Source organism: Rutidosis leptorrhynchoides, chromosome 4 (genome assembly GCF_046630445.1).
Source record: "Rutidosis leptorrhynchoides isolate AG116_Rl617_1_P2 chromosome 4, CSIRO_AGI_Rlap_v1, whole genome shotgun sequence".
Classification (NCBI taxonomy): Eukaryota; Viridiplantae; Streptophyta; class Magnoliopsida; order Asterales; family Asteraceae; genus Rutidosis; species Rutidosis leptorrhynchoides.
Genome location: NC_092336.1, coordinates 76,508,225 through 76,520,595, shown reverse-complemented (window position 1 = coordinate 76,520,595; position 12,371 = coordinate 76,508,225). Strand labels below are relative to the sequence as shown.

Sequence of the window (12,371 nt, the reverse complement as noted above, 5' to 3'; positions counted from 1 at the left end):
TCAATATATCTTATGATTGAAGATGTTTCATATCTAACATATATTTCAATCCTTCTTTGAGGAACCATTTGTTGTGGTTGTTCAATTAAAAATACACTGCACAACCAAATGTTCTAAGATGGAAAATATTTGGTCTCCACCAAAATTAAGTTGGTAATGGAGAATATTTATAACTTGCACTTGATTTAATGCGAATTAATGTCACATCATGTAAATTTACATGTCCCCATATAAATATTGAGAGTTTTGTACTCATTTCTAATTGTCTAGTTATTAGCTGTAAGCGTTTATCTATTGATTCAGCTAAACCAATTTTGTGTATGCACATGAGCAACTGGATGTTCAACAACAATCCTTGTAGACATATAATAATCATTAAAAGCTTGAGATGTTAACTCACCAGCATTATCAAGTCTCATCCTTTTAATGGTGTAATCAGAATAATGTGTTCTTAATTTAATAATTTGTGCAAGAAACTTTGCAAATGCCATATTACGGCTTGATAACATACAAATATGAGACCATCCGCTAGATGCGTCTATTAGAACCATGAAATATCAAAATGGTTCACATGATGGATGAATTGGTTCATATATCTTACCTTGAATTCTTTCAAGAAACATTTGTGATTCTTTTTCACAATATACTTTTCATTAATCACCATATGTGCTTTCCATTAATCACCATATGTGTTTTTTTTTTTTTATAAATCACCATATGTGTTTTTTTTTTTTATCATATATCCTTTTCACCATATACGCTTTTAATCATATGCGCTGTGTTTTTCACCATATGCGCTTTTAATCATATGCGATTTTCATCATATGCGTTGTGCTTTTCATCATATTCGCTTTTTATCATATGCGCTTATCATATGCGATGCGCTTTTTATCATATGCGCTTTTTTATGTGAATAGTAAATTAATTAATTTCGTTTTACTATTCATATGAATTAATTTAGATTTACTATTTTGTTAATTGAGTAATATATATATACATCATATACTTGTGACTCCGAAGGCTCAAATGAATTTGACCATATAGTTATACGTTGTACCTTGCACATTAATTTTCAGTAGAAGCTTTAGATGCATATTATTTTCAGTAGAAGCTTTAGATGCACTTTTTTTTTTAATCACCAAATACCACAAACACTTTGTTTGCGTTTGTTCATAGTCATCAATGAAAACCATTTTCTTTAATTTTATTTTATACAATAAAATTAACGCATCATTATTCTTTTCAAAAACAATAATCTATTGTTATTGTTCACTTGTGCCATGTTTAACAACAAAAGTCAACAACCTCTGTCTTGTTTGTTGTGGCAACCAAAAACAACCTTTGCTTTTGTTACCGAGAATCCAAGACCAAAAAAACAATTAATTTTTAATTAATCTTTTATCAAAACCATAAATGATTTTATTGATCTACGTTGATATGGCCATAAAGAATTGACGGCTGACCTACTTTTGTAAGTGTATTTCGGCTATCATCCCGAAAACGCACAACGACCTTTTTTTTTTATGAACTATTTGTTTCATATCTAGCTTAGGCAATTATTGTGAACATTTGGTCCCTATAAGAGCATTTATTTTTTAGACTTTTAGTTGATTTGTACTTGTCACAATTAGGGATAGCACCCGCGGGTCGTGGATGCGGATCCATTGGATCCATCACCCGTACCCGCGGATTTTTTTTTAAGAGACATCCAATTGAACCCTTGTTCGTTGAAACAATTTGACTATATTTTTACTCCCCATTATTAAACGGGCCATTTTGATGCACACTCTTAAAAAAATAATTTGTTTTTTAAGTTTTATTATTCAACCTCCTTTTTTCAACGGTCACGTTTTTAACAAAATATTTGACAAGTTTGGAAAAAAGTTTTTTATTGATTATCATCAAAAGTTTTCTATTGTCACTCTACTGGATGGAATTATGGCATACAACCAAAATTGCAACCCAACACTACATAAGAACAAAAAGGTTGTTTTTAATTAACATATGTATATGTGTTAAACTCGGAATAATAATAACTTATTTTAGAAAATTAACATAAGACATGTTGAAACATTTTTGTCACATTTAGCTCATCAAGTCTAATACTTATCATTGATAGATTTTATCACGTCTAGGAGATGTTTACTTTTTTCTTGTATTAAGTCCTACTTTCATTTACCTTTGTTTGGAAAAAAGTTTTTTTTTACTTTGCTTTCCCCCTTTCTGTAAAACTCATTTAAACACTTTCTTTGTTTTTTTTTTTAAAAAAAACTTCCTTTTTTTTACGTTACCCGTAAATTATAAATATATAAAAAAAACTTTTTGTTTAAATTTTTTTTTCTAGTTTTTAAAAGGCCACTTGACCAATTTTTTAATTCTTTCACAACACCTGATATCGTGATCGTGACCTTTCACCAAAGCAAGAGATATTCTTGATAAACTAAACACGGACTCGTGTTTGAAATTGTCGGCCACAAAAAAATTCATTTGATAAAAGTATATATTTTTTTTTAGTTATAGAAGGAGATCACTTCATTTTCAATACTTCATTTTTGACAAAAAAAAAACTATTCCATTTTACCATCCCTTTTTTTTTCTTACTTTAACTTTTAAGATATACTTTTAATAAAAATACAAACTACTTTTTCTTATTTTAACTTTTAAGATTTACTTTTAATAAAAGTACAAACTACTTTTTCTTATTTTAACTTTTAAGATTTACTTTTAATAAAAATACAAACTATTTTTTTATTTTAACTTTTAAAATTATAAATTTAAGAATAAACATTAGTATGCATGAAATAAATAATGATTAATTGCATAAGTAATCATAAATTTTAGATAACATATAAAGACCCCGTCGTATTCGTATTGATCGGAATTAATCTCAACCCATGGTACCGTGTTGTCAAATGACGTGTTGCGTACATAAAGTACCGTGTTGTCAAATGACGTGTTGCGTACAATCATGAGGTCTTATTAACATAAATATAAATGTTAGTGAAGTTAATAAGAGTTAGATTACAGAAAATATAATTCAGGTAGTATAACCGACCATATATAACTTAAATAACATAAATATAAATGTTAGTGAAGTTAGTAAAAGTTAGATTACAGAAATATAATTCAGGTGGTATAACCGACCATATATAACTTAAATAACATAAATATAAATGTTAGTAGTCCAAAATTTGATATATTCGAGTCTGAAAATTATTAATAATTTCATACCTTGATTAGTGATTCGTGATCGTTTGAGATATCTTTTAATTACACTAAACTTTTCGTGCTGATAACGTGTTATAATTCAGTAGGCTTATAACTACCTTTAATGGTTATAAGAACAAAGAGAGAAAAAGAGAGAAGAAGGAGAGAAGAAATATTGATATTGATATTTCAAGAGAAATGGTGCACCTTAAATGGTTACCATACATGTCTATTTATAGTATAAAATATTACTATGCAAGAAATATAATAATAATAAAATTAACATCCAATCTAGATATTTTATAACACAATCTAGATATTTTATAACAATAATTAAAATTTTAAATATGTTAAGACTTTTGTTCGGTACATAACTATAGTTAGATGGCGGTTAAACCACCCCATAAAACATACATTTTATATTTAACTCCACCTTAAAATGTATATAAACACAGAAACAACAGGTAAATAAAATTGTGAAAAGACCAAATTTTTTTTTGAAAAGCAAGCAAAAAACTTTTATTCATATATCGGGGAGTTACAAAGCCCTATAACTATACAATTTAATGAGTCCGAATATGAAAACTATACACATTCATGAACGAGGAGGCCATAGACACCCCAGGACTTGAGACATCAAGCTGGGAAGAGGCAACCAGACAGTACCGCACTTGCGATGACAAAGTCGGTTGACGCTCCCCATTTAACCAAGTGAAAATGGACAACCAAGTCAAGAATGATCTAACGACTAGGACTATATAAAGGACATGTTACAATTAACCAATGCCGGATCTTTGATGATTCGAGGAGATATATGAGACGGGATTGATTAGCCATTGATGCCACATAACCGTTGATTTTTTGTGTCTTTTGGATATCCATGCGAATGATTGTGTTTGGATTTCAGATAAAATTGTGGCGGTGCACCATTCTTTTTTGCCGAAAACCTTAAGATTCCTGTATTTCCAGATGATGTAAGTGGATGCCCATTTAACGGCTAGCCAAATGTTGGAACCATTTTGTTGCGTAGTGAGGGACTGATCACTTAAGATTATGTCACGGAGATTGGTGAAGGTGTCTACGGGGAGGTTCCACCATTGTAGGATTGAATTCCAAATAGATGTTGAAAGCGTGCATTGAAATAGTATGTGTTCAATAGACTCTGTGTGTAGGTTGCATAGTGGGCAAAGAATTGAGTCGAGATCAACACCTCTTTTGTCGAGTTCTACGCGCGTCGGGATTCTCCCGTATAGAACTCTCCAAATGAAGATGTTAATTTTTTGGGGTAAGAGTTTATTTCTAGGTGTCTTAAAGGTAGAAGATGGTGTATCAAGTTTTAGGTTGTCGAGGATGGTGGCTAATGCTTTTGTTGTAAATATGCCGGATTGGTCAAGATTCCATTTCCAGGTATCAGGCTTATCTGAGAGACTGATTGTTTCTATAAGGTGATTTAGTTCTGTTAATTCGGTGAGGCATCTACCGTTGGGTGTACGGGACCAATTCCATGAAGTAGTTGTTGTTGAGTTGATTATCTTGAGTCTTTCCGCAACCGTGACGTTTTTGTTTGATTCAAGCATGAATAATCTTCGAAATTGATTACAAAATTTTTCTGTGCCGCACCAGTTGTCATGCCAAAATTTGGTGTTTGAGCCATTTCCGATATTTTTGGAAATTGAATTTGTGAAGTTTGCTCCGTAGCTGTCCGCAGTTTTCCCTGCTTTGATGATTTCATTCCAAATTGTACGACCTGCAACATTTCTTGAGAAAACGTTAGTAGAAACCCCCCCCCTCCCCGTAAATGCTCGATATAATTTTAACCCAAAGTGCATTTTTTTCATTAAAGAATCTCCACCACCATTTGCAGAGTAGAGATATGTTTTTGCAAATTAAGGACCCGATGTTTAACCCGCCTTTTTCATAAGGTAAGAGGATGTGTTCCCATTTAATCCAGTTAATTTTGTTATCCGCTTCCGCCCCACCCCAAAAAAATTTCCTTCGTTTTGTTTCGAGTGTGTTAATTATTTTAATGGGTGCATGAAATAGGGAAAAGTAGTATAAAGGGATGCTAGTGAGGACCGATTTGATTAAGGTTAAGCGACCACCAAAAGATATGGATTTCGCTTTCCAGTCGGAGAAACGTTTATCGAATTTTTCAATGATTGGTTGCCAAGTGGAGGCTTTTGTGGAAGGAGTGCCGATGGGTAACCCGAGGTATGTGAAAGGGGTTGAGCAGGCCGAGCATCCGATATAAGTAGCCATTTCCTCAACATCCTTTTTCGGGACCCCAATTCCGTAAAGATTGCTTTTTTTAAGATTTACCTTAAGTCCGGAGATATTTTCGAAACATTTTAATAATTTAGAGGTATTCTTTGCATTACGTTTGCTCCATTCGCCAAAGAAGATAGTGTCATCCGCATATTGGAGGTGTGATACCACAATCTTGTCGTGTCCAACGCAGATGCCACGGAATTGGTCGTTTGCAATTGCACGCTTAGTGAGGATGTTAAGGCCTTCAGCGGCAATGATAAATAGAAAGGGGGAAATGGGATCTCCTTGACGGATACCCCTGCCGGGAGAAAATTCCCTGGTTGGGGATCCATTAATGAGAATGGAGATGGAAGACGAGGAGAGGCAAGCACGAATAAAGCTGATCCATTTAGGTCCGAAGCCCATGAATTTCATAGTGTCGAAAAGGAAGTCCCATTCTATGCAATCGAAGGCTTTTTCAAAATCAACTTTGAAAATGAGGCCTTTTTGTTTCTTCCTTTTGAGTTCATCTATTATTTCATTTGCGATTAGGACACTATCTAAGATGTTTCGACCTTTCAGGAAAGCGGTTTGTTCAATTCCGATTAATTTGTGGATAACTTTTGAGATGCGGTTTGCAAGAATTTTGGTGAGGATTTTATAGTAGCTACCGATTAGACATATTGGGCGATATTCGTTGAAACCAATTGGGTTGGATTTCTTAGGAGTTAGTGTGAAAAAAGATGCATTGCAGCCTTTGGATATTTCGGAATTACACCAAAACCATTCAAGGGCATTGATGAGATCGTCTTTTATCAACCACCAGTATTTCTTGAAGAATTTCATGTTGAAGCCGTCAGGACCGGGGGCCTTTGAGCTGTCACAACCATGAAGTGCATCCCATATTTCATTTTCAGAAAAACGGGCTTCAAGGAGGAGATTATCCGTGTGGGATATGTAGGAGCGGTTAGGTTCATTTTCAAACGGGCATATCCCTTTTCTCTTTTTGGATGTGAAAATTATTTCGAAATATTTAAGAGCTTCGTTTTTTATTGTGTTAGGTTCTTCTGACCATGATCCATTTAGTGATATGCCACGGATGTTGTTTTTGCTTATGCGTCGTTTAATGTAGTTGTGAAAGTATTTGGAGTTTTCATCGCCCTCGAGGTTCCATTTAATTCGTGCTTTTTGTTTGAGCATGTTAGTTTTCTTTTTTTCTTTTTCAAAGTGTTGCATCTTATCGTTTAACCAAGATTTTCTTTCGATTTCGGTTAGAGGTCTAGATTCCGCGAGTTTTTCCCATTCATTGGAGGCGTTCAAGTGCATTTTGATTTCGTTGTCAAGGTTGTTTAATTGATGACTACATTTTTTAAGTTCGAGTTTAACGTTTTTTAATTTATTTCGAAAGATACAGTCTGGGCGGTTACCGGGTACGGGGAGTAGCCATGTGGCTTTTATGATATCATCAGCATTTGGTAGGTTTAGCCAAGTGTTGAAGACGCGCGTAGGTTTAGGGCCGAAATCGATGAATGAATTTTTGAGTATGATTGGGCAATGATCTGAGAGGTCTCGATCAAGGGTTTTGGAGGAGATGTCTGGCCATAGATTTAGGATATTTTCAGAGATAAGGAATCGATCGAGTTTACTGAATTTCATTTTATTAATACAGATACGGGTGAACTTCTTTCCCCCTAAAGGAAGGTCGATTAAATTCGAGTTATTTATGAAGTTATTGAAGTTATCAGCCCATGTTTGTTTAAAATTACAGTTGAGACGTTCGGATTTGGATCTGACTTCATTGAAGTCACCGAAAATGATGTGAGGGACATTGATGTAATTGATTAGGTTTGTGAGTTCTGCCCAAAATTTGATTTTTTACTGGTGGGAGTGCGGGCCATAGACGTATACAACGATGCTAAAAATGCTCTCTCTTCTCTCCTTCTCTCTCTTGCATACATCTGACTTCCGGTAAACATTCCGGCAATTAATCTTACAATCGTTTGTTCTTTTTATTATTTTAATTTTAATTCAGTTCTAGTACAATGTTCAACATACCTACATCACCTTTCACCCCTAATCAACCTACTGCAAACCGCCCTCATCGCTATACCCATACCTTGAACAACACCAACCACATCAAATATCAACCGGACAATGTAGGAATCTGGGTCAAGGCGGAAAAGAATCGAAGCAATCACTCTGAACAGACTCATACCAAGCAGACCCAAATAGGTGAAGACTTCCCTCATCTCAGCCGCCACCAATACAACCCTAAACCCCACCTAAACCCTAGATTAAATTCTGCAAGCAATATGATTTATCAAAGATTCAAACAACAGGAACAAGCCAGAAATCTTATTCACAATTTCGGTAACCCTACAACTTCCAACAAACCACCACAACCGTTAAACAAAAACATCACATCCTTCCTATTTTTTAACTTCCCTGAAACTTGGACCGCTGCCAACCTGTGGGGTCTTTTCAAAAAATACGGTGACCTTTTTGAAGTTTACATCCCAAAGACAAGATTAAAAAATGGTAAAAGATATGGTTTCGTACGGTTCAAGAATGTGCACAGCCATCAGATTGATATGTTACTTCGTAAACTTAACTTGGTGGAGGCTGATGGTATGCTACTTGTTGCATACAAAGCTCACGATCGAAATCCTCCAAACACCCACAAAACCATAAACCAACACACCAAACAGAAAACTAATCAATCCCCTGCCTCGAAACCAACCTATATCCCAACCAACCTCACCGATGAACGCAATTACGCCGATGTCGTTTACAACAAAAAACAGACTGTGTCCTCGCTTCATACAAAAGAATTCTCTGTCAAAATACCCACTGATGAAAAACTCATTGATATTCTTGGTCATGCCGTAATCGGGAAAATAAAAGTTATCGAACACCTTGAATACTTCAATGAAATTTGCAAATCGGAAAATCTCCTCGGATTTGAATCAAAATATCTTGGTGGGAGAGATGTCATGCTCATCTATGAGGACAAAAGACTAGCACTTGAGATGCTAAGCGATAAGAAAAGACCAAATTACCTCGTGAACAGTACCCAAGTCATCATAATTAGTATATTTTATATTTTATGTAATTAAAGAAACTGGTAAATGGGGGTGTTTTTTTATGTTCATGTTATTCAGAGATGACGAGTATTATTACTGTGGTCGTGACAACTATTCGACCCTTTTCTTGAGTACCTAACACATTTTGATAATTAATTAGCAACATACATGAATGTTATCTAATTTGATGTTTACTTGTTGTCTTGTTTGTAGCAACATACATGAATGTTTGTAGCCAAATCAGCAAATAGATGCCTCTTTACTGTGTCATCAAGCAACGAGTTTGTGTCCAAGGCATTCATAGTTTTAATACGGAGTAGTTTGTAAAGTAATTGATTGTTATAATAACTATTCATAATATGGACAATTTTATTTCATTTTTGTGGATTTCTTGTAGAACTAATCAATTAAGTTAGAATATACTAGAATGTTTAGTTGCAAAACCCTTTAAACGCTCTGTTATATTTTAAATGTCGACTGCGCATGTATTGAAGGAAAAGACAGCACGCGTTGAAAGGACCCGTTCATATACATTATAAACGATTCACAATAGTTGATTACAATGCGAGGTATTTGACCTATATATGATATATTTTACAAACATTGCATTCGTTTTTAAAAGACAATCTTTCTTTACATCAAAAATTGACAGGCATGCATACCATTTCATAATATCCACTATCCAACTATAAATTGATTTAATAATAATCTTTGATGAACTCAATGACTCGAATGCAACGTTCTTCGAAATATGCTATGAAAGACTCCAAGTAATATCTTTAAAATGAGCAAATGCACAGCGGAAGATTTCTTTAACACCTGAGAATAAACATGTTTTAAAGTGTCAACCAAAAGGTTGGTGAGTTCATTAGTTTATCATAATCATTTATTTCCATCATTTTAATAGACCACAAGAATTTCATTTCCAGTTCTCATAAATATACGTCCCATGCATAGAGACAAAAAATAATCATTCATATGGTGAACACCTGGTAACCGACATTAACTAGATACATATAAGAATATCCCCTATCATTCCGGGATCCTCCTTCGGACATGATATAATTTCGAAGTACTAAAGCATCCGGTACTTTGGATGGGGTTTGTTAGGCCCAATAGATCTATCTTTAGGATTCGCGTCAATTAGGGTGTCTGTTCCCTAATTCTTAGATTACCAGACTTAATAAAAAGGGGCATATTCGATTTCGATAATTCAACCATATAATGTAGTTTCGATTACTTGTGTCTATTTCGAAAAACATTTATAAAAATTGCGCATGTATTCTCAGCCCAAAAATATAAAGGGTAAAAAGGCAAATGAAACTCACCATACTGTATTTCGTAGTAAAAATACATATAACGTCATTGAACAAGTGCAAGGTTGGCTTCGGATTCACGAACCTAAATTAATTATATATATTTATGTGTTGGTCAATATTTGTCTAACAAATTAGGTCAAGTCATAGTGTACCACAATCCTAATGCTCGAGACTAATATGCAAAAGTCAACAAAAGTAAATTTGACTCAAAATAATTTCCAAAAATTTATACATGATTAATATATAGTTTAAATATCGTCGTTTTATATTTTTAAATATTTTTAAAAGATTTATTAGAGTAAATAATATAATTTATTTATTAATAAATAAAATTTTATATTATATTTATATAATAAAATATACTTTTATATATATTAAGTAATAAAATTTATAGGGTTCATTTAATATTATAAAGATAATATGATACGTATTATTAAAGTAAGTTATTACACGTAGTAAAATATGTTTGTATTAAATATTTATTTGATAAAATAATATCTATAATGATAGTAAGTAAAAGTTGTATTATTTTGTAATAATAATAATTATTATAAAAATATCAATATTTATAATTACTAAGATGACATTATGATAAAACGATAATTCTAATTATGATAACTTTAATATTTACGATAATTTTTAATATTATCTTTAAAATAATAATTCTATTTAAAATAATAATAATAATGATATTTTATAGTAACAATGACATTTCTATTAAAATGATAATTTTTGTTAAAATGATAGTTTTAATACTAACGATAATTTTAATAATAATAGTAATGATAAAAATAATAAGAACGATAATTTTATCTAAATCAATATCTTATAATATTTTAATTTCATCATGATACTCTTACCCATTATTTTCTAATCGTTTCGTTTAATAGCTTTTAATCGTCTTTTATATCGTGTTCGTAATAATGATAATAATAGTAATCAAAATAATTAGGTGTTACAAATATTTGTTTTAATTACACTAATATTAATAATGATAGTTACCATAACATTATTAACGATAATACTAATAATTATCTTAATGATAATATAGTAATAATAATAATAACAATAACAATAACCATTTCTAAATAATGATATATATATTAATAATGATAATAATAATAATAATACCAATAATAATAATAATAATAATAATAATAATAATAATAATAATAATAATAATAATAATAATAATAATAATAATAATAATAATAATAATAATAATAATAATTGGATAATAATAATAATACTAATTATAACTTTAACGGTAATAACGATAGTAATAATAAAAAAAAATAACAATTTTTAATGATAAATCCTTTTATTAATAAAGATAATAATAATAATAATAAGAAAAAACTAGAACGACGATAATAACGACGATAATAATAATCATTTTTAATAATAATACAAAAATTCGATGGACTATAACTTCAAATCCGTTCATCGAAATCATTCGATATCTAAATGAAAAGTTCTTAATTTTTCGCTAGCTTTCCAACGACGTGCATATCTTATACCTTATCTCAGTCGCATATATAACTAATTCAGGATTCAACATAATCTAACTAAAGGCAATATCAAAAGTACAAACATGCATAATCCTATATACTCGAGCACTAGTCAGGGATACACTATTAGTATGTAAAAGTTAAATTATGAGTACTCACGTATCAATATTGAGATTCAATATTGCAGGAAAGGTACGTAGACGCAACGGAGATGATAAACACTATATTGACCTCACGAGCATACCCATGAACCATACCAATCACCTCCATAGCTATAACCCATAATTTCCTTAATCCAATCCCACTCGAAAAACAATTTCGAAATCACTCGGACAGCACTCTGACGTAATATTTTATGTATACTAATAATATCTTGAAATAATACGGAGTAAATATATATATGTAAATCGATTGAGAGAGTTTAGAGAAAAATATTTTCAAGTTTCTATGAAATAATGAAGCCTATTGAATTCTATTTATAATAGATTTTTGAATTATTAAAGTATGAATTATTAAAGTGAATTATTAAAGTATGAATTATTAAAGTGAATTATTAAAGTATGAATTATTAAAGTGAATTATTAAAGTGAATTATTAAAGTATGAATTATTAAAGTGAATTATTAAAGTTAAAGTAAAGTAAAAATAAAGTAAAGGTAAAGTTTAAGTATAGTAAAAGTATAAAACTATGTACGTATAATACGCGTATAAATATATATAATATTAATTTAAATCGTTATATATATTTAATAAAATAAAATATAAATATCGTTATCTTTATCATACTGGTTAAGTAGTGAGTTGTCAAAAGTGGTTCTAGATATTTATAAAAGTTATATACGTTTTAATAATAAAGTTCTTTTTAAACTGAAAACGTTTTTGTACGTTTGAAACTAAATCAAATAAATATAATAATTTTGTTTTCCAAAACCAAATATATTTTTAAGAATCATTTTGTTTAAAGGTTAAAATAATAGAAATCGTTATATCATAAAATGTTTTAAA

At 31.2% G+C, this 12,371-nt stretch overlaps 1 protein-coding gene across 1 annotated transcript; it reads right to left on the bottom strand.

The window, feature by feature from the left end:
* Positions 1-3,983: 3,983 nt before the first annotated feature.
* Positions 3,984-4,784, bottom strand: LOC139840736 (uncharacterized). The gene has a single exon (XM_071830985.1). The coding sequence runs from the start codon at positions 4,782-4,784 to the stop codon at positions 3,984-3,986; it is 801 nt and encodes a 266-aa protein (XP_071687086.1).
* Positions 4,785-12,371: the final 7,587 nt, after the last annotated feature.

Bases quoted from the DNA above. Each gene is read 5' to 3' on its own strand.
- LOC139840736 (XM_071830985.1), bottom strand. From the start codon at position 4,784: ATGCTTGAATCAAACAAAAACGTCACGGTTGCGGAAAGACTCAAGATA.